The sequence below is a fragment of the Kryptolebias marmoratus genome, linkage group LG15, assembly GCF_001649575.2.
Source record: "Kryptolebias marmoratus isolate JLee-2015 linkage group LG15, ASM164957v2, whole genome shotgun sequence".
Taxonomy (NCBI): Eukaryota; Metazoa; Chordata; class Actinopteri; order Cyprinodontiformes; family Rivulidae; genus Kryptolebias; species Kryptolebias marmoratus.
This window is the reverse complement of record NC_051444.1, coordinates 18907036-18931522: the sequence shown is the minus strand read 5'-3', so window position 1 is coordinate 18931522 and position 24487 is coordinate 18907036. Positions and strand designations below refer to the sequence as shown.

The following is a 24487-nucleotide window of genomic DNA, read 5'->3' as shown; positions in this document are numbered from 1 at the left end:
ACACTTAGAAGTGTAACATTTCTAATTGGATTTCTGCCATTTTTTTACTCATAATTATTGTTTAGTTTACCACTGGGAACTATTTATCAAATCAAGATGAATGTGATGAAACTGTCATTATCTAATCTGAATCTCAGCTCAATGTGAGTCACATGCAGGATGGAATGATTGTAGAAAAACTATATAGGGTTGCTGCTGTCACTTTGGGAAGGTTGTGGTTTAATTATATTTGACACACTATAATTAAACTATATAAATAAATTTCACTTTCACTATATTCAAAAAATTCTGATGAAATTGTTGAATGTTTAGCCTTGTTTATTTAACATTTTATTTATACAACAGTGTCTTTTGAAAATTATTTTAAAAAGGATCCTATTCAGAAGTCCCCAGTATTTTCAATGTTTAATAAAGTGCCAAGATTTACCTAAGTCTGAAGTTTGTGGTATGCTACTTTTTGTGTAAGACTTGAGAATCATACTGCTAATGGTGTATGAAATAAAAATTAGTTGTAGTAGTTGGACTGCCTTTTATTCACAGCAAGCAGCTACTGAAATCAAATGGAGACATTATTTATGAGCACATTTAAAGACAACAGGTTGACCATAGTGCTGTACATGTAAAACAACAGGTGAAGCTGAGTGCAAAGTAAAGAAACAATTAAAGAATACAAATGAAGACAGCACAGTAAAATGCATTTAATAGAAGACTATAAGATAAAAAATATATTGTAACTTAGACTGGTTTAAATGTTGGACTGAGTTATGATGTTTTGAAACAAGCTTTGAAACTATCTAGTGTTAAGAGACTTTTATGTGAAAGGGCAAACTCTTCCAAAGTTTATTCGCAGCTGCAGCGAAAACCCGAACTCCTCTGTGATTTAATGTGCTCCTCAGTACATCCAAGAGCATCTGCTCACCTGACCTCAGTGACCTTTTAGGAGCGTGCAAAGTTAGAAAATCTGAGTGGTGAAAAGATGCTGATCCATTTGATGATTTTAAAAACAATCAATGAGATCTTAAAGTAAAATCTAAAATGAACAGGGAACCAGTCAGGAGTTGGGTTGCAGCTTTAGGACAAGTCGAGAGTGGAGATCAGAGATAAACCCGTACAGCAGTGGTGTCCAATCCTGGTCCTGGTGCGCCACTATCCTGCACGTTTGAGGTGTTTCCCTGCTCTTCAGCAGGTCTTCAGGTTCTGCAGAAGCCTGTTAATCACTCATTTATTCAAATCAGGTGTGTCAAAGCAGAGAAACATCTAGAACATGCAGGATATGATTGGATTGGACACCACTGCCATACAGTAACATAAGTAATAATTTTGTCAGTTATAAAGTTAGGACTGTGGTATTTTCATTCTATGAAGATGTAATGTTAAAATAAAAAGAGGCCAGCCAAATAAAGTTCTTAAAATGAAAATGAAGAACAATCATCAGCTAGTTTTTCTGTCAAACTTCTGTTTTTCTAGAAAGGTTCTTTCTATCTTCTGTAAATTCTTTTAACAGTGGTTTTCCGGATTTACAGTCCGACTTACTTCTACTGCCCATATGATGTTGATGGCAGCATCATTTTAGGTCACCACTTTCTTCTTGTGGTCTGATAGTTGTTTGTTTAAAACTAAACTCTAAACATCAGAGGGCTAACAGTCCCTCTGATGTTTTTCCCAGCATTTTTCTGTTTTGTTATTTGTTATTGCTTCTCTTTGCTTGGTTAGAAGGCAACTGGTTTACAATATGAGCTATAATACTGAAGCTCACCTCAACAATTATTCCTCTGGAAAGCAGCACCGTGTTCTCCCATAAAGCACAATTACTGTCTATTTCAGGAAGACATTAGCCATTTGGCTCACTGCAGGAGGTTTTTTTTTTCTGATTGGAAAGACATTGTGGCTGATACAGCACTTGTCACTTTGTTTGTGGTCTGACAGATATGCACACGCACAGTTTCATCAAATTAATGTACATGAACGGTTTAATGTAGCGCATATGCATGGACGTACACACACACACACACAGCTGTTCTTACACTCATATGAACACACACACTAACTCCACCACCACCCACATAACATCTTGTATGATTTTTATTCCCTTCTTTTCTTCCCGCATCTGCCTCCAGAAAACTGGCCTCCACTTATTTTTTTTATTTATGTTTTTCCCCCGGTCTAACAAAAACATTACATACTTATCTGCATGTCTACCCCCACCTTCCTTTCAAACACACACATAAACATAAAAGATGTGCATTCAAAGACAGACAGATGTGTGTTCTCCGCGGACATGCTTGCTGTTCTTTGCCTGTCAGCGAGAAAACCAATGATTGAAAGAAGAAGTGAAAGGAGGAGTGTTGAAGAAAGAGGAGGACTTATCAGCACTGATGGATGAAGTAAACATGTGCTTTTTGTTGCTGTATGTTTGAGAGACAGTCGCTACTATTAAATACAGAGGCAGGCTGAAAAAAGGAAGAGTGGGTGGAGTGACGAGGAAACCGGTTTCTCTTTTAGCTTTCACAGTTGTGTTCAAACGTTTGGGAACCACTGAAAAATTATAGTAACAATTTCACATTTAAAGAATAAAAAGCAAACTCTGGAGTCGAATATGTATAATTTTACATTTTGATGCTTACTTTCTTCACAGTCCTGATATATAGATAAAAATGCATCCGCCTGCAGCATATGCAAATAAGGCTTTTATATCTTCAACTCATTAAAACACTATTTTATTGCCAGATATGCAGCATCGTGGATGAAAAAATGTCATTACTCTCTCAGACTTTTTAGGCATTTTGCTAACTCGTTTCAATCACAAGCTTCTTAAAGTACTTGACTGAGGATGTAAAAATAAAATTGATACCTGCAAAATGCTATAAAAGAAATTAATAAAAAGATAATTCAACGTTTGAAGTGAAATTAAGAAATTTGCAATGAAGGGCAGGAGGAATCTACAAACAGAAGCCTATAATTACATTGTTTTATTGTACAGATCTGATTCATAAACAGCATAAATGTAGTCATCAGAAGTAAACTTCATATTCTCAAAGCTATATCAGGAAAAGCCAGAGGCATCTTAGGCAGAAGTGACATAAACATAATAAGGTGTAAATTAGCTCACTAACTAGAGTTCTTCATTGTAGAAGAGAAGATCAGTGCATACCTTTCCTATTTTTAGAGCAAGAAGTTTGAAATATTCTGCTTTGAAACACAAGTCGGTTCATATGTAGAGATAAGTAAAGGTTCAGCTGAGAGTTATATACAGTGTAAATTCAGCAAACCACATTTGCAAAAAGTGCTGCTTCCATAAGAAAAAAATGATCCAAAGCTGAAGCTGTTTCATCGGCCCTTATCCTCCCCTAACGTTGTTAATGTTTTACACGCAAGTTAATCTAAAATGATCCCGAACTGGTCAGTGATATACAGTATAAAACATTGTGCATTAAATAGTACTGATTATAAAACAAGCAAATTTTAAAAACAAAACATTTTCCACATGCTGATGCATCATTTGAAGTAATTTTTGTAATTCTTTTTGGGGGGGTTTCTGTGCTGCAGACTATTTACTAAAATTTACATTTTCTCTGCCATCTAAAAAACTTTGCCCACGACTGCCTACTCTTAAAGACTTGATTTGCATTCATAGCAATTAAATTCTTCAGCTGAAGCAAATATTCAATTTCCTTTTTTTAGTTATGCATTGTGAAAATGTTGAGTGATCTTAAATCACACGTTTGTGTATTTTCATGTGTAACTTAATTCTTCATTACAACAACTTTTTAGCTATGTCTCGCTTCCAAAAGTAAAATTATGGAACTGTAGGAGGGAGGTCAAGAGTAATAAAACAAACAAGATACAAGTAAACTGATAGGAGAGAAAGGGAGGAGAAGGAAAAATAAGAGTGTTCAGGAGAGGAAACACTGACAAAGACTAGCTTTGAGAAAAGACACCCCTTCAGTTCCATCACAGGTATGCAAAGAGGAGGAAGCAAGAACAAAAAAATAAGGAAGGAGAAAATTGAGGTGTATACGGGCCGAGACATGATGAGATACTTTCACGTTTTTCTTGAAGCCCTGTAGAGAAGAAACTATCTTGTGTCCAAGGTTTGTTTCCAAACAGCAGCTGATATCTGCTGCGGCTCCAGTTCTTTGGCTCACAGTATTACAGGAGTCTGCAGGGCACTTCCAACAGTCTCTGCGCTTCATTCTCTGTCTCTGTAGACACACACTGATGCCATTTATAACCACTCCAGACTGTTTCTTTTTCTTTAAATCTTCCACACTTTGTAACACAATGGGATAGTAGTGCAGACAGCAGTGTAATTGTGTGTCACAAATGTCAAGAAAATTGCGGTAGGTAGACAGGGTGGTTTTTTCTTTTCTTTTCTTTTCTTTTTCCAAGTTAGACAGAATGTCAGAAAAAAAAAAAACTTTAATATGTATAAGCAGGCAGCAATTCCAGACTACAGCTTGTTTATACATTTTAAAAAATTATGGCTCATTTCAAATTGATAATTAAAGGAAAATGTATGTGTTGGGGCTAAAGAGTATTGCTAACCTATTGCGCGAATCATAATCATATTTTGAAGTACCAAGCCTTGGAAAAAGGAGTTTAGATATAAAAGCCAAAACAAGACTCTGACAAACTATTACACACACATTTTAGAATATTTGGTTGATACCTTTGTATAATCCTTTAATCCCTCACTAGCGCTTCACACTTTCATACGGTTACACTGTAAGCAAAACGAGCAGTGGTTAACCTGTCTGGATCCTAAGTAGAGCTAAGGCATGAAGAACAGGATTCCTACACACACTCTTCACCTACAATCAATGAGTGAGTGACCCCAAGCAGCAAGTGTTTGGCCACAGGCCACATCCCCTGGCTCCGTGTCAAAGAAAACTCTTAAGAAGTGATGAGTCTTGGGGAGGTTTTGCTGTTCTTTTGTGCCAGCTATTGTTGACTGCTACATTGAGAACAAACACAATGACCACTTATAAAATCAATTATCCTTGATTACGTTTTGCTCTGGGATACATTAATGTTTAATAAACAGTTTGCTTTTTTTAGGTAACATGCTGGTTCAAGCTGTAATGGTGAAATGTAAGAGCACACCCATAAAAAAAAGACAAAAAACTTCAGCCATTGGGCAAAGTTTTGTCTACAGCCAATTGAAAGGGGCAAGATTTGTGCCTCCAGACGAGGGAGCTGAGTATCAACAAAGAGTAGTCAATAGTTCACTGGCAGCCCTCCATACATATCTTTAATGGTTGTTTACAGCTGTCTCGGAAAAAGTGTTCCTACACCAAACAGTGAATCAGGTTCAACACAAGGTTCAGTGTTTTGCACAAGGACTCCTCGTGGAATGGGAAATTCAAGATTGTAGTGTCAAGCAACTGCTCTTCTTCCTGAGCCACATCTGACCCACGACTGATAAATAAGTGTCTAAATTACTCCAAATACACCTGCTTTACTTGACTGATATAAAAATAATTTCCCAGCATGTGTGAAAAGAGCTTTACTCACGTCTTGCTGAACTTTAAAGATCTGTAGCTACCATCCTACTGCCAGATTTACAAGGGCACCTTCAGAAGTCTTGTAGAGTCCATCACTCAGCAGGTCTGAACTGTTTTGGCAGCGAGCAAAGGATGAACTGCAGGAGACATACGCTGAGCAAAACTCATCAAAATTATTTTACTCATCAGTTATTTTAATGAAGGCAAACAAGTAATTTCACTGCACCAACTATTCACCAGGCTACAGTATCAAAATATCGCAATTATTTGTACTTATTACCTCTTATTGGTCATTAGATTATCTTTTTATGTTTTTCAACTCACACATTTCCTCTGGCAAGCCACTTAGTGTTTAACAATTACCATTTTTATGTGTATATAGTATTATTTCTATTTAATTAACTTTTCTACTGGAACACATAAGTACCATATAATCCACATTTATAGAGATTAAGCAGGGCCTCCTGTTGCTGCTCAGTGATGCTGCCTGTGTGAGCCAGACAGCTTCCTTCCAGTCCTCCCAATCAGCTGGCGTGTCAATGGTCAAAGAGGTGACACTGGCAGCAGGTAGCAGGGTTCCCACCCTGCACAGCTGACAGAAAAACATATGGTTCCACTCCATCCCTGGCTCAGTCCAGATGCCTTTTTTCAGAGTTAAATTATGGCCTCACTTACCATAGTTTTGCTTGCGTTTCCAAAACCAAGACCACCAAATAAAACGGGTTTCTTAAATTTCAAGGAGAATTGCACTTTTCCTTTGCTGTCATTGTCCTTTTAATTGTGGTACAGTGTTCTTAAACAAAAATGACTGATTAAAGGAGTGACTTTAGCAGAACCCTATGAAACTTACTTTTTTGCTTCCCTGCTTATTTTTAGTTTTGACTTTTTTTTTCTGTTATTGTGTAATGAATTCACTTCGCTGAACAGAACAAGCTAATTAGGCACAATCATTTTATTTCTCACCTTCATTTGATGTGAAAAAGTTAATCTTATGAGTTCTCAAAGTTAACCATATAATTTACCAAGAAATTAAATCTGGACACAAACTAAACCTGTTTGGAGAAATTCAAGCAGTTTTTACCTAAACACTGGCTGGACACATTTATGGAATAAACCATACCTCCATCTTTTCAGAACATGTTTGACTTGTGATGAAAAAGGTGTGTTTACTTTTTTTTTTTTTTGGTCAAACACTGGTTGCATTTAGGGATCATTACTATTTTAATGTTATGACATTCCACAGAAATAGAAAGCCCTATACTTTGACTTAGTGCAGTTAGAGGCTGCTGTTGCTACGGGGGATATTTCTGTTTACGTAGGTGGTGTGTGTCAAAGTAACATGTACTCCAATCCTAGAACCCATGGTTTTCCAGAACAAACATTGCATTTTAATGAAATGTTGTTCCCTTCACCTGCCAGTTCTATAAGGGTTGTTGCTGATCAGTGTAAATGTGGACATATAATCAATACAATATTTACACACTTACAACAAAACCAGCCCAACTTTCACTCTGATTATACCTTATAGCCATGCACTCTCTCCCCCCACTCCTCAGATCAGTCACATGCTGTCTTTTAGTGCCCGTTTTAATGCAATGAGCTTTACAGTCATTACACTGCTGGGTGTATAAAGCCATTTCTTTTATGTGTTTTTTATTTATTTATTTTGTTCATAGTGCCTTGAACAGCCTTGTTGTCTGACGATGCTACAGCACCTCCCCACATCACCCTACAAATCCTTCCGCCACCTCCCACCTACACCGCAGGCCACCCACATTTTAATTTCTTGGCCTAATGAAGCGGGAGCTCTCTCCGCCAAGTCGAATCAATGGGAGTCTGCGAGAATGCTGTCGCTTTTTTTTTTCCCACTTTAGTCATCAGCAAAGCCAGGGAGCGATTTTTTTTATTTTTTATTTATTTTCTTCTCGGTCTGTCTTTGTGCCTCTTTTCATTTTTATGTTTCTATATGCGTTCTTTCACACTTGGTGTAAATGCAGACGTGCACATGGGTGCGCAAGCGGACCCACATAATAAGCTGTCAGTACTCTGTGTTTTCCTGCTGCTAGATAAAAAGCCATTTATATGCGGGATCCTTCTTCTCGCCACCATTAAAGGTATCAGATTACCTCACTAGCGCAAATCCCATCATCGTCTTCATCTCCATTAACTAGGTCGTTTGGATCTCTCTACCAACACATTCACTCATATGCACGCTTTCTTACACACTCATGTAAAACCCACATGCTTACACCCATCTTGAAGTTAATATGATGACATTTGAACCAGCAAAACTCCAGCTCTTGAGTTATTTAGGTTTAGGAACTTTATATTTTAATGAGAGAACATTAAGCAGCTGATTAATCTGAGAAGACATACACTTGACATTATTCAAATACTTTGCTGTATTTACTGATTAAATGCCAAAACCTTAGTAGCTGCAAGAAAGGGGTCGTGATTTGTTTAAAAAGCTCCTCCCTCAAGTTGATTTATTTATTTCAGCTTTTCAAAAAAAAAAAAAAAAGATTTGATCCCACTGGAGAGAATTTTAATTTACCTACTGGGTCTCCTATGATTTGCTTCATATTCATCACGCATGTCTGCAGGCCAATAAAAACAAAACTCCTGGGAAACGTTGTCTCCCTTTGCTGAGGGAAAATGGCCTAAATTGCTTTTTACCTTCTGTTCGATTAGGGGGAAAAAACTGTCTTATGACTTCCACTTATGCTGTTGCACTTTGTGGTCTCATTTTGCTAATCTGCCACAATTAAGCCCTTCATTGTTTGCATTTGTTCTGCCATATTTTCTTGAAAATATTCACTACATATCAGTGTTATCAGGTAATGTTCGAGCGACTGCCTTATTTAAAAAATATATATATACCTTTTAGCATTTACACCACAGTGAAACACATTGTCTTATTTCAAGAGCTGCTGAATTTGGTAAATTACAAAAAGGACAGATATAATTGTAGTTCCTTGTTTTATTAAATATTTTTAACACATTTTAAGTGCATGAATATATAGAACCATATGTATGTGTGAAGTTGGATCAAGTGTTTTGTAATTTCTCAAGCTTTATTTTATTTTCTCCTGCTTTTCTCTCAGGTTTTCCCCCATAGTTCATACATATTTACTTGGAGAGTAAAATGCCATCTCCAATTTAATCATTCAACAGGTTTCATGCTATATACCTTCAAATGAATCTCTTTAACCTGATCCACGTTGGATGCTCAGCCGTGTGTGTGTGTGTGTGTGTGTGTGTGTGTGTGTGCATTTTCTGCAGCATTGACTAGATGCAGTTGGTATTCTCTCGGCTCTTCCTCTCTCCTTCTCTAATCAGTGTTAGAAAAAAAGAAACAGACAGCACACTGATTGCCTCAGGGCCTACACCAGCACAGTGGTTTGCTGATAAGGCTCGTGGCCAACAAAGGCCTCATGTTCCCCTGAGAGTGAATGACATAGCAGTGCCGAGAGCGGACCAAAGGACTTCAAACCAAAGAAATCACCTGTGATGTAATTTGTCTTAAGGATATATAAGGTGTGGGAAAAAAAAATTTAAGAAGGTTAAAAGTATGTTATAGACTTTTAACTTCAACAAAATTATATACCAAGATTTTAAAAAAGCGTTCAAATGGTTCTTACCTGGTCCTAAAATGACACAAAGACGTACTGCTCTTGTTATTATTGTCACTTTATGCCTTTTGGTAGTGGGTGATAGTTTATGTGCTCGTGTCTGTTGCATGTATCTGCAGAAATGTACATACATTCATATAAGATAGCCACCTGACTTTAGAAAAAAACAAAAATGGCAATAAATCTGTCAATTTACAAATATTGTGATGAAATTTATTGCAGCAGTAGCTGAAAGGCATCCCCAACACATAGTCCAAATACTACACATTGCACAAAATGTTTGATTAAATCACCATCAAAATTGAATCACTTGTTTTTTTTCTGACAACACTAGCATTTCCTGAAATTTCTCCAAAATCCGACAGACAAACAGACGGACGTACAGACAGACAAACCAGCACTATTGAAAACAGCCTCCTTGGCAGAGGTCACAAGCGATATGCATTCCTTCAAGAAATGCTAGGCCTGTATTTAACAATAACAGATCTAAATTGTATGCAGTGCATGAAAAAGTAACTTCGTCCGAACTGCTTCCATGCTAATAGGAGCATAAGTAGAAAGGAGATGTGACAAATCAAATGCATTTAACAGATAATCTGCAAATGTTCTCCTTATTAAATATACGTTTCGCCAGTTTGCTGCTTTGTCTTTTAGGTGTGTGTTAACAAAATGCCATGGAAATGAGACTTCAGAAGTAATCTTAAAGAGGCAACTGCTGTTTTCTTGCTTGTCTTTCTTGTTGTATATTCATCCCCCCAACAATTTGGTATTTTTCACTGAACTATGTAGAAAACGTTAAAAACAGCCAGACGTTGTACAGACCTTAGAGAACCTGCAGTTCTTATTAAGAATATTAAATGTTAAAGTTCACAGCAGTAAAGTCTGTAGTGCACAGCTGCATTCAGTGTAAAAACCTGCAATGGTCTTGTGGTGGTTTTATTTTTTCTTCTTCTTGAGATGTGCTGGTCTTGTTAAGAGCTATTAGTGGCAGTTCTGCTGAGTGTGTCTCTGGTGACTCTCCACTGCACCTGCTCTCTGTGTTTAACATTCATGAATAGTTAAAATGTGAAGCATCTTGCCCTCTGTCTCCTTAGGATTAAACATGGCTGATTTTAACGAGCTTAGTGATGCAGTTTTTTTTTTAAAGTGTTTTACTTCCAATCAGTAAAAACAAAATGACTAACAACTGTGTTTCATTATCATTGTTTTAGATTTGTAAAATGAATGAAAGTGTCAGTGTGGCTTCTGTTTTTAATGGAGTCTCAAGGAAGGTTTTACTGTTAAAAATGTCCATTTAACAATCATAGCAAACAAAAAAACAATCACAGCATTCACTATTTTGGTGTGAGTAACAAGATATCCATTCATTCTGAAAGTCCAAATATTTGTTTGTTCTATTGTTAAGTTTAGTCATCCAAAGCACAAATGTGTGTTTTGTTCTGAGTTTTTTTTTTTTTTATTATTTTTTTTTTGTTTTTCTTTAAATAGGATTTCCTCTGGTGTAATTGTAAGCACTGCTTTTCTGTTGAGAAGATCTTGGTTGAAGCAAATACACAAACCTGTGTATTTGGATCATCAAGTCAATTTCTATAAAAGGGTATCACATTTGAACCTTGTTCAGGTTCTGCAGAGCACTTTACCATGTATTGTATTTATTTTATGTATTGCATTCTACATACGCTGCACTTTTTCTGCACGATAACAAATGATTGAGCATATCATAGTTTATGTGGGACTCAAGCCAAAGTACACTTGAACACCTTAATGAATGGCAGAGACAACTACTGAAGGTCTGCTTTGACAAGACCTTTATTGTATATGCTTTATTGTACCACGTTTGTCAGGGTTACAAACAGACAATGATTTAGTGTCCAAAATGCCGGTTCAGTGCAGTGTTTTTTGAGATACATGCTCATCCACTTTATTGGGTTCATCTGCTTGACTGATTGTTGAACAGATAAAAAATGGCAGTACAAAAACTAAGTGCATTGAAGAATGTCAAGTAGATGAAACCGTGCATTAAAGTGGAAAGAAAGTTGTTTAAGCGTAAAAAAACATGAAATCTGTTTTTTTATGACTTTTTATTGCTCGTCAATTTGTACTTCTGTCAAATTGTCCTCCACTCTCTACCCAGGTCTTATCATTTCTTTAAAAATGAATACAAGTTTGTACATTGCATATGGCATTTAGTATCAATACGTATGAAAATGTTTTTAGACCATTTCACTCCCATTCATTTACTATATGCGCATATCCCCAAATCCATATGACCCTGCATCCAGTACACACATCCCCGCGGCCTTGCAAGCACATATCATTATAGGTACCAGCTTCACGTGACCCTGCACAGGATCAAGCTGTGCTCTATTTGTTAGGCAGTATTATTATATACCACAACAGTAATGTGTGATTATGTTTTTAACAAATATTTAAGATAAGCACTAGTTAAAAAAAGCATGTGCTTACATTGCGTAAAAACAATTACCTGTCCCATATGGATGTATAATAGCTCAGTCACTGTTTGTAAGTTACACATGTGCCAATGTGCCAAGTGATTGATGGATATAGCTATAGTGATGTGTATTAATTTGCATTAACACACTTTGATTATCTTTGCTAATAGCTGAATACAGATTCATCCTGGAGAAACTTCTCTAACTCCTGCAATCACTATCATAATTTGTAAAATATGTGTGCCTTTAGTAGCGCAGGTGTTTGAATTGGATCCTTCTTTCATGAAATACAAAGAAAGCACAACATAACCTGCTTGTGTTTTTATATTCGGTTGTCATATTACTTCGGAGCTTAATGCCTAGTTTGAATAGAACAACCTTTTTAAAATTTTCTGTCTTCACATCCAGGGTTATTCAGAAAATATCCTAAGGTACAATTTCAAATGTCCAGGCCTAACTTAGCCAATGATTAAAACACTATTAAAACTGGTCTAATTTATTGTTTATCTTTATTTTAAGTGTTTACACCAGCAGATTAAGTTATCACTGGTCAAGCTGCTGTCAAGGAGTTTAGAAAGCTGTTAAGAGTGGGTATGAAGCAGGCTGAAGTGGGTGAAGGTGGATCCTAAGAGACCTGTTGCAAACGGCTTCGTTTTGTACGTGAAAAGTTGGAGTATGACGTCACTGAAGCTGCAAAGATATGATTTGTCAATTGAACTGGATTACCACCTATATTTAATTAGTTTTTTTGTTTGTTAACATTGAATAATTATCAAATAAGTCATAACAGACATTGTAAGTTTTCTAGAGTTAATTATTTTTTTCTGTTTTTAATGAACTGTGTTTTTTGTCCTTCTAGCAAAAAAGGTCATCTTGGAGACACCTATTACAATACTAATCAGCACAAAAGCAGTTCGGATGACTTGCCATGTGTTTGCTTTTCTGTCTGTCTTTGCAGTGGGTACCCATCCTGTCAGACTTTAAGCAGAGGGAAACAGTTTGGGGCTTTGTGCCAGGAACCATCAAACAGCCTTTGGTCCTGCACCTCGGAGACTACAACCTGGACGGCTTCCCTGATGCCCTAGTGATCCTTCGCAACACAAGTGGCAGGTAAGACGAACAGAATAAGCCGTTAAAATGAAAGCAGGTTTAGTGGTGACTTTCTGTATTTTGTTTTTATTTATTGTTAAGTTCCTCCAATTTCCCCTTTTAATGTGATGACCCATAAACCGTTGAGATGTTGCTTAAATTAAATAAATCCTAGTCTGATCCCTTTAGGACACAAAAACCCACTTGAGCATACAGAATCCACCTCACTTCTCAAGCTGTCAGGGCAGAGCTTCTTCATTTCTTATAAATGTTGTCTGCACAATTATTACTCTAGTTTAAGGGATTTAATGTTAGACAAATTAAAGACTGAACGTAAATCTATATTGTCCCAGTTTCTATGAACTTCACTATTTGGTAACCAAATATAAATTTGCTGTGGTGCACGCTACATTTTAATGAGATTATATTTGCTTTAGTATATCAAGGAATAAGAAATAAAAAAGACTGGAGTCTAATAATTCAAAATGCATACATAAAGGGCTTATGCAAATCTTGTAAGCTTGCCAAATTGGAAATGTTTTTTTTTTGTGTATAAAATTCCCCAAAATTAAACTGAAATTATTCAGTAAATTACTGTGAAATTATTGTACTTGTAATGACAGTTTGTCATGCTAGAAATGTCTCTCAATATCGCTGCTGTTTTTAGTGTTTTTTTTGCTTTTCGGTTTAGTATAGACTAATCATGCTCCTGTATTTGTGAACTACAAGTTTATTCTGAGAGACTGGTCGGTAATCAAACTAACCCTATATCTTTAACCAGCAGAAATAATGAAATACACATATAAAATAGTGGCACTAGTTTTATCTATATATTGTAACTTATAATATATCATGCTTACCGTAAATTTTAAAATATATATATATAAACCATAAACATATTACCTCATAAAAAAAAAAAAGTATAAATTGACATCTCTTTGCCCTTGACTGCAGAATGTAAAATTGCACACTGGTTTACACTGAACTGTTGGAACCTGTGGCACTAAAATGTATTCAGGAAGGGATTTGTGTTCATTTAACTTGAGTACAGTGTGGGCTAACAGACACCTAAGGTGAGCTTGATCCTTAACTTTAGGAAACATGGCAGCTGATAAGTCGATACTTTCAAAATTCCTGCCGTGTGCCCAGGTACACAAGTGCCATGAGCAATAGGAATAGGATGTATGTATTTGTTGAAGGACCTATGTGGATTATCTGTTCCCAGAGATGAAGATAAGATAGCTGTATGGTCAAGGCTGCGATTGTCTGCGCATACTGATCACTGTGTGTAAGAGTGTGTGTTTTTGTGCTTGTTGTGTTAAAAGATGAGTTAGCAGAGAGTTTTTGAAGACCTACAGACAACAAGATTTCTAGCACTTTTGTTTTTGAGCTAAATAATCATCATTTGGTTCTGTGAAGTTAAACTCTGTGGTTGGAGACAACTTCTGTCTCACTGGCTGGTATTGACCCAGCTATACCGTGTCTTGTATAGGTGCTTGTTATAGGCGCTTATATTCATCCTGCATAGATGATACGTACAATATATAAGTTTTCCACTAACACTTCCCATCTCTGGATGGTCACACTTCAGGTTTGGGTCCTTGACCATAAGTCTGGGAGTCTCGGGGTTTTAGGCTGCACTTTCACTGTTTTTAGTAATTTTTCTGGACAGACATCTTTGAGGTTATTCATTGAATCTGCTGGAGCCTCTCCCCCAGTTTGGAGGTAACAACCCCAAGTGCTCCAATGACCACTGTTACCACTGAGGCCTCGACGTTCCACAACATCTCTTTTTATCATTTATTTTTTGGTATTTCTCAAGATTCTTGTGTTCCTTTCTACTATATTTTAGATGTAGCAGCCCCATGCAACTCTATTACTACTGCCATTTTGTATAGTTTGTCAACCACCACAATGTCCGGTTGGTTAGCTATCACCTGTTTGTCATTTTGGATCTGGCAGTCCTACAGTTTCTTGACCCTGTCATTCCCCACCATACTTCATACTTGAACCTGTAATTGGCACAGATGTCCCTGTACACTGTTCAAACCACTTGGTGATGATGTTCCATGTACACTTTGCCTGCCTGCATATTACATCCTGCTGTTATGAAACAAACAAACAAAATTAAAGATAGTGTGAATATGAACATCTCTTAAATGCATTTTAGCATTTCAAACAATACATTAAAAAGTAGCCAGTTAAAATGCTTAGTGTTAACATTTTTAGTACTGGGTCAGACAAGAGTGTATCTCTAATGACTCCAACTACAAACATTAATCCGGGCACAACCCAAAATTAATTGACTCACTCTTATTCAGTTCTTTTTTTTTTTCTCCTTTCAATAATTGTCTATTTTACCTACACAGCTCTTAAGCCTTTTCTCTAGTCATTGCAGCCTTTTAACCTTCAGAGCATTTTTGGAGATTCTTTATTAATCATTTTTTATCTTTATTAGAAAATTTAAATAAATATTTTAGAGCATATATTAATTATGTTTATTTTTCTAAAATTGTGACCAAAAGGTGCATTCCACTAAGATGTTTTGAATCTGTTGTGCTTTTTTAGTAAAAGCTACAAGGTTTCATAGTCCTAATCAGATTTTAGTTTTTGCTCATTTCATGAAATAAGTCTTGCTAAAGTAACTCATTATCTGCAGTCCCTCGTGCACTGGAGCTTTGCTTTGTTTTTGATTTCACACTACTAAAATGCTCTCAGCTAACCAAATATTTGTACCACCCATAACTGATCTATTTTAACTCCCACTCCCTCTCCACCCCTGTTCTTCTTTGTCTCTCAATCCTCACTATATCTTCTCCTTTATCCGCCCAATTAGTTATTTATAGCTGCTTTCCAGATAAAAGTCCTGCCAGTCCGCTTCACCTCCCAGCAAAATGAATGCAGATTTAAGTGTTCATGGCAGAAAGGCAGAGGAAGAGAGGGTGCGAGATGAAAGTAATCTGCTGGAATCAATGGAACAATGAGCAGATGGAGCCAGCAGAAGGAAAACAGAGAATTGAAGGATTATTTAGGTGTTTGAGGTCGTTTTTTTCCTTTTTTGCTATAAAAAATTGTTTACTTTACCTTAGGCATAAAACTGTGTTGTTATTTCCTTCAGTACTGTACTACTTTGCCATTGATAATACATCATAGTAACATATCATATAGGAAGATATGTCACCTTTCTAAATTGTCAACCAGCCAATTTCCATTCCTTCCAGTCTTGGTGTTGTGACAGGAAGTTTGTCCCCAACTTAACCCTATGAAGATCTTCTGAGAAACCCGTTTTAACTGTTCAGTTGTAGATGTCCTCTTACTCATTAATTCATTTGTCCTATTTCAGGGCCCATTTTTCTCAGGAGCTAATCTTATGAGTACTGACTCACTAATCCTAAAGTAAGAGTCACTCTTCAGCTGCCTGTCAAAAAAAACTTAACAAAAAAGTATACATTTTTAAATATATATATCCTCTAGGTAACTCAATATTCATTTATATTTTTGCTGCGATTGCATCAGTCACTTCACCTACTGTTTTATCATCAGGATCAACTTATTCACCAAAATAAAACTGCGATGCACCGAGTGCTTGTCGTTGTTGTTCTTTTCAATGAGGAAAACTCATTTCTATGAAAAAGTTGGATGTTCTATGTCCACTTTTTAAATGGTCTATATGATTTTCATAGGAGATATAAGTTGTGGAAGTGTTTATGTTTTTTACGTTTGTTTACTTTGTTGAATATCCAAAAACTTGTTTCCTCCGGGTCCACATTTGATCCAGGTCACAGATCAGACAATGACTCTTTACCTCTGCCTACACGCACACACACACACACCTACATGCTCAAACTGATGAACATCACAACAAACAATACAAGGCTGGAGAAAGGCGTTTGTGTGGATGTTCTGTGTCTGCAGAAATACAAGCATTTTGGGATGCTGGCGAGAAGTGAAGCAGCATAATGAAAGAGACACTGACACAAATCATAAAAGAAAAACAACATGAAAGTAGACTTTGTTTTCTACCTTCTTACCTTTATTTTCTTATCTGTTCAAGAAACTTTTCACAAGATGCCTTCTGATAAAATGTTGTTTCTTCAGGTGTAGATGATGCAGTTTGACACTGCAGAGGTGGAAAGTGCTAAAAGTGGAGCAGTCAGTGAATAGGTAGTACATTTTTGACTTTTGTCCTAAGTAAAACCCAGTGTAGCTGCCAGCACAGTATGATATTTGTTCTGAGCATTTGTTGTTGTTTTTTTAAGCCACAAAAAGAGAACTTGAACTTTAACAATGCACAGTTATTGTGGATTCTTTGAGAATTCAACTTGCAAAGTAATGTTTCAGCTACTTCACAACAACTCCTATATATATATATGTATAATGTCAATGAAATTAAAATGTGATCATTCAGCAAGTGAAAGTAATATAACATTGCCTCAGGAGGTAGGGGTTTGTCCTGTAACTGGTGGGTTGCTGGTTCAAACCCCCGCTCTATCCATCTAAAACTAATTTTGATATGTTTTACTTAGTTTTAAAGACGGATCATATTCCATAAAAGAAATGCCTCTTAACACCTCAACCATTCCCAGTTTATAGTTACATAGGTGTATTCTATCTAGGGCTAACGTGTAGCAACTACAAGAACATTTTGTTGTTCAGCGTTACTTTTCTATGTACATTTTATTATGTTCTGCCTTCAGATGAACAATAAAACCTTTGACATCTGTCACAAGGTTCAGATGGCATCCGACATATGTTGAAAGACAAATCTCCCACCTTCTGTTACAATGTTTTTTTAGGTACAACAACAAACATCACTGCTTTCTAGGGATGACATCAATTACAGGTCACAGTTAAACTCCTTGTGTGTGTGTGTGTGTGTGTGTAATACAGGACTTTATGTGTCAGCCATCAGCCCTCACAGAATGAGATTATCCTCAGCTGTAATCAGTTTTTTTTCTTTTTCCTTTTCACTGTATTACACTATGCACGATTAAAGAACAGCTTTAAAGTCTGATCTGCCTCAAGCAGCTAAGATATAATTACATGTGTGTACATGTGTCTTATGTGCACATCAGCTTGTGTTTCTTGAGGACTTGAAAACAACAGCCCGATCACCATCGAGGCAGTTTCCAGATCCGAGACTCTCCCTGACCTACAGTTGTCATCTTTCACTAAAATCCTTAATTTCACCAGATGAGCGTTGGTCAGATTAGACCATTGGATTACATCAGGACATGGCTTCACAACTACATACCTCTGAATATGAATGATATAACATTTTAGCCTCAAGTAGCTTTTTGTTTCATTCATACTTGTTTTTTCTCTTTTTTTCCTCTTTTTGTAAATGTTGAAAAACATTTCTTAAGTAAACATTTCTGAAATGTTTACTTCCATCAGCATTTGCACAGTTTCTTGTATGAAAGAGCTAAACTCGCTTCTAATAATAAAGCGGATGGAGTGTTTTGTTTGGTGTTTCTGTTGGACTGAAGTGTTCAGCGTGGGCAGCAGTTAGCACCAATTTCTGTCTCTTTCTGCTCTTTTAACTTCAACCAGCTGATGTCAAAGTTAAAATCCCGATCGGGCCCTTGAAAACACCTCCAGAGTTTCTGAGCAACACCATGTTCTTTACACACATGCGTGCACGCACATGCACACACACATAAGCAGACAATAGGTCTTGAGCTTATGTTGAATGTGGCTACACTAAAGGAATTAGTCTCTGTTTCAGTAAAAGAGAATTTTATGAACTATATTATGCAAATGGTTGTTAAGAAATTTTATTTGTCAATTTTTGTATTACTCACCATGTAAAACCTTTGACAGTTCATACTCAAAGAAGAATAGTTGTTATTTATAGATTTATTCATATTTAAAGTTCTAGGAATATTTGTGCAAAAGTAATCAGATCAAAACAAAATGACTGATGGTGTCATTTAAAGTTTTTCTGACTATTCTCAGTTGAATAAGTTCCTTTTATGCACATATATTTGTACTACTTGAGTATTAAAAGTATACATACCCATACAAATGGTGAGGTAATGTTTGTTTTCTCTTAGCCAACAGTGGCAGTGTGAGATAATAAGAAGTATTGCAGTGTCTGCTGGTAATAACCAAAACAACAATGGAAAGCCACAACACTGTTACGTAGTATGATAGTATAATCTTAAAACCATTGCTACAGAAAGAAAATTCATCCATCCATTTTTTTACCCGCTTCTCCTTCCGGGCCGTGGGGAGCTGTCACTGTCCATCATAAGGCCACATAAAAACAAACGAGACAAACAATCATTCATGCTGTCACTCACACCAAGGAACAATTTTAGAGTTACCAATTAACCTAACATGTTTCTGGTTTGTGGGAGGCAACTGGAGTACCTGGAGTAAACCCACATGTGCACATGGACAAGATGCAAACTCCACTCAGAAAGGCTCCAGGTCAGCATGCAATCCTGTAACCATCTTGCCAGGAGGCAACAGCTCTAACCACTGCACTGCTGTGCCACTCAGAAAGAAAATTATGCTTTCTATTTGCACTGATTTTTAGCAGTAGAGCTCACCATTATCTCTTCAAAATAAACAAAAAAACCCTAAACAACAAAATAGGTGTAAAACTGTTATCCCAGGGTTTTTCAGTATCTGAAGCTCTTTATAATCTAATATTGATACAGATTTTTGTTGTTAAATTTCCCTTTGACTGTTGGCTGACAGATGGGCTGTAGGATAGATGATCCATACTGTCATTTTGAGTCATTGTTTATCACCATTCATGTTTTCTTTGTTTGTCCATAGGTACCTCCTTTTATGGAACATCGGGGAAGTTCTGAAAGACATAACCTGTACTGTCTGTGTCAGTCAGTCCAAGTAAAATTATAATCATTTGCTCCCTTAAACAGTTATACTTGTACTCTACATCCAGACATGGAAGAGCAGTGAGCTTTGTCACTTTCCTTGGTCTGTTTTTCTCTTCCTTGTTGCACACATCAAAACCATAATGTTTCAATGAATGCCACCAGAGATGCTTTCTTTACGCAACCGCTGCTGTTCGGCATAAAGATAATAGCCCCATCTTTGCTCACCCATTTACTTTAAAAACTAATTAAATCCTCCCTGGTAAGGCGTTAGAGCCCTCTGAGGGATTGAATGAGAGGCTGTGTGTATGTTTGCCAGACAGAGACAGAAGGGGAGAATGTGTTTGTTTTGCCAAGTGTGCAAGACAGATTGCAAAGTCCAGGGGAAGATGCTGCATAAAAGCAGGAAGGCTGAGGTGAATGAAAATCTCACCTCTGAGGTTACACTCAGTCATCCATCTGTTGTGATGTTTGGAACAATCATTCATCACATTACGTTGGTGGGGACGACTGCCTTCTACTGTCCATTGTCTTTAACCTGCAGGTGCGAAAGCCTGTTAGCAAAGAAATATTGCCAAAAGATTGTTCTCACAACAGATTAGGTGGCATAATTATTGTTCCCTTCCGATGGCATATGCTCACCTTGTTTCCTCTACCAATGCCGATCTCTTTATGCATTGCAAACACTCCTACTGAAAGGAAACAGAAAACCTACACCTGTTAAAACTACGTGCATGCATTTCATTTGAGCAAAGAGAACCAGAAGAATGTGCCTGAAAATAAGGCGCTTACATGAGATACAAGCCGACTGAACACCAACAGAACGGTATGCTCACAAATTTGTATGAGTCACCTAGAAGCAACCTCACTCAGGTGTCCCCAACAGTCTTACTGGCTTATCAGGTTGGCTGTTGAGGCTTAGGAAAAGGGGATAGCGGCTTAAGTCTCCTCTACTTTTATTGGTATTTATTTGCAATCCCATTCATGCTAAGCTTTGAAGAAAATGCACATCAGGCACAGTTTTATTAACTTTTGCAACAAATTAACAAGGCTGCAAAGCATCGTCGTGCGTTTTTAAAAACTATGTTGCACTTGGCTGACTATGTTGCTCTGCTGCTGCTCATATAAATATGCTGACCAATTTCTCCAGGCCATTTGTTTCATCATCAACTAAAATTTTCTTTTGTTGTGTAACATTCAGAGCTTATTCAAACAGTAACTCATGAAGAATGAAGCCATTCATCCTGTGACCTCCCTTTTGCACTCTTTTAAAGTCTAAGTAAAAACCGCACTGACAACAATCAGTTTCAGTCAGAAACTGATACATTAGGTTCATTATGAAATTGTCTTCCATACTTGAATTTAACAATAAAATAATGTCAAACATCAACAAAACTATTGAAATGTTTGATGATGACAGTGTTTTTTTTACTTGAGTGAAATAGTTCTACATAGTTATTACACTACTAGACTAGTTTTCTATTCACTATGGTTCTCTATCAGAGCAGCCATTCACCCCATTCTGCTCTGCACTCAGGTAGGCTTCCCATTTACCGGAGGTCACAGACACACACACGCTCACACACAAACGCTCTTCATTCATCCGCCGCCCTCAGGGAGACAGAGCTTCCTGCTGGCTGTAAGTGTTTGATGTTGAAATGGTCCACCTCAGCTTCATAAGAGTCCCCTGTCACAAGAGAAATGGTTTAAATGTCACGCCTCGCCCTCCAACGGGCTGCTCTGCAAACATGCATGCGTATATGCAGGATTTTAGTCGCTACATGTAGCTCTGCATGTAGCAGAGTGAGGCGTGATAAAGTTATTTCTGGAGCACAAAATGAGGTCACAGATGGAGACAGCTGAACTTAAGTGATTTCTGCTGTACCACGCGATGCTACATGGCAGCGCAGCACTATATGCACAACATCCTGTGCACTTCGTAGCACTGGTTACTGGTCCTGAAGATTCACCTTCAATTATAGCTGTCTGTGCAAGGGAGCACAAATCAATACAAAGACAGGATAAGCCTTGGGGAAATGTGGCACGTCTGCCTGACACACACATAGACACATCCATGTGTAGAAGTCTTCAGGCTGTAGGTCAGGCTCAGTGTCTGACAGTAACAGAATAATGTTGTTAACCTCTGCCTGGGGAGGCTCAAAGCACAATCACAGAATACATCTCATCACTTCTGTTTCACTCTTTGCAGTAAACATGCTACAGAGGGAAAAGCTTTATTCTGAAGTCCTTTATAAAATATCTCCCCTCACTTGCTGCAAATACTCATATCCTGTGATTATATCCATCCATCCATCCATCCATCAATTTGTTTACTTTACCAGGTTTTTCATGCAGGGTGAGTGGGAGCTAGTGCCTGTCTTTAGCATCTGTAATGATTTATAACTTGTGGTTAATAACATAGCAGAAGACAAAAGCAGATCAGCTCTTACTCCCCTCTTCCGTGGTTCAGAAAATGTTGCACGGTTTAAAGTTGAGGTTGGATGAAGATAACAATCAGGACACTGGAATAATTCAGCTCTGAGATGAGAGTAGAAATTATCTTTCTGCTCCATTTCTGAACAAATGTAAAAAACGCTAAAACAAGTACCTGACTCTATACGGTTGGTGGGTTGGTTCTTGTTGGTATTGACATGAAAACCTTTCCTATGAAGCATATATTAAAAGCTTGTTGAAATGTAAGTGTGTAAAGTTTTTTAAAATCTTCCTGTAAGGTATCTTTTGTATTTTGATCTGCAGTGCAACAGTTTTATTCTCTAAATCACAGTGCCAGAGTTTCGTACAGAACTGTCTGTTTGTGGGGGGATGGTTGGTTAGAATTTAACAACAAATTATACAAAGTTCACACATCTCCCATTTAAGCCACATCTGATTGGAGTTCACTTCTTTGAAGTTGTGATGTGTCATCTACCACAGAACATGTTGGAAGTAAGGTTTTTGCTTTAAAATGATACAATTGTTACAGAACATCTTGTTTATGAGCACCTCTTTTCTATAATGTTGATATTAGATTGTTCGTCGCACTGTATAATTATATTTGTTGTATAATTTTTAATATGTCCGCCTACACAACTTTTTCTGATTCAGTTAATGGGTTTGTTACAACCTGCAGATTATTGTCTTTGCCCCGTTTAGGTGTAATACAGCTTTTGTATCATTCATTATTAACGTTGCAGTGGTATAGATTTAATATAATTTAAAAATGTTCCGAAACCTAAAAATGTGTGAATTTCTTTTGCACACAACTACATTGGATGTTTAACATCTGTTTAAGATGGACGTTTATGTGTAATAATGACAAAATGATCGCTTAACTCATTCGAAATCCATCTTGTGGTTCTGCTGCTCAGTTATTTCTGCCTTTTCTCTTGTTTTAAATATAGCAAGTCAGGCTTTTAAACATTCATTTATCAGAAAATGGCTGTGCTTTGTACTTTTTGATGAGCAGCTGTTATAATGCCGACAGGTTCCATCACATTAACTTTTAGTGTTTCTGTGAGTATATATGCACCCATGTGTCTCTGCGTGTTTCCATCTATCAGTATTCACCCCAACTAAGCAGCTGCCAAGAGCTTAGCAGGCTGTTGCTAGGCGATGCCATTTAAAATCCATCCTCTGTATGTTGGAAGCAGGATGGCTGTGTTTGTCTCTCGGTTTTGTAGCGAATACCACAATGGCAAGTGGAGGAGTTGAAGGCATTTGTTGTGTTTGTCCTGCACTACAACTTCTTTCCAAAGTGTAGTTTGGCTGTTGGGAGTCTGGTCTGCCCTCATATGACAAGTAGTCACAATAAAGCAGCCTTCTCAGAGACAGTTTAGTACCAGCATAAAGAGAGAGGATGTTTACTTTTGCCAGATCAGTTTAAAAGTGTAAATATATTCCATTTGAGTATGGAGTGATACAGTGTTCACAGAAATTTACATATCTATAGGAGTAAAGCAGGAACAGATGCACAATAAGGAGATATAACACAGCACTGAACCAGTGACTATAGTAATGCTTTAAAAGAAAGTACATCTCTTTTTTTTCAGTTTTATTTATAAGTGAGGGAGGTGTAAAGTGTTTGCAAGTAAAATTGCCATTATCAACCCTGGAGTCAAGCTGTGAGTTTGACTACAATGACCAAAGATTTGAGATTTTCATTATTCTCTGAAATTGTCACACATCACTCTTCTTTTCCAGAAGACTTGAGTGCACAAGTGTACATTCTGTATGACTCTTAGAAAGTAGGCCCATCTATTAGACAGTAGGATTATCTACCATAATCTGACAGAACTGATACCACATCTGTTGTTTTTGTGCTTTTTTTATTTGAGGGCCTATATTTTGTTCTGTATAAGGTTAACGTTCAGTCTGTTGTTGTATAAAAACCTCACTCGCCATTTTTGGCTGAATGTTCCAGTAGGTGAAGTTAGTGTTGAAGTCATGGTGGATTGAGTACCTCGGATACAAATGAGATCCTTAACCCCAATGCTTAAATTAATACCAAAGTTTAAGCAATTACAGAAAAAGAAGAAATAACCTTTATTATCCCACAGAGGGGAAATTCACAAAACAAACTTTTTTGTGACCAAATAGACAAAACTGTTCAAAGAAAGTTGACTTTGTTGCAAGGCAACAAAATCATAAGGGAAGGTGAAACCATGGAGAAATAGTGAGTGGGATGGTTGTGCAGAGGAGTGACACAATCAAAGTTTGCACCTTGACTTTGATTGTGACAATATGAGTCACCACTTTTGCTCATCTCCACAGGGCCTAACAGAATGAGAAACCACGGAGCCCCAGGGTATCGAAACCGTATCACCGTCTTGCTTTCAGTTCATCCACTGCATTTTAACATGCCCACTCCTCTCCTTCAATCTTCTCTCAACTATAACTCTTTCTTTTCGGTATTTGTTTTTTTCTGCTTAACACAATTTGGGGACTGTGATACTTCGTTGTCA

At 37.1% G+C, this 24487-nt stretch overlaps 1 protein-coding gene across 1 annotated transcript in view; it reads left to right on the top strand.

Annotated features, from left to right (window-relative positions):
• Positions 1-24487, top strand: part of itfg1 (integrin alpha FG-GAP repeat containing 1) — a 130166-nt gene that overhangs the window by 45128 nt on the left and 60551 nt on the right. Inside the window, exon 10 of the mRNA XM_017425854.3 lies at positions 12548-12699. Coding sequence (XP_017281343.1) covers positions 12548-12699 — 152 coding nt within the window. The remainder of the gene's footprint in view (positions 1-12547; positions 12700-24487) is intronic.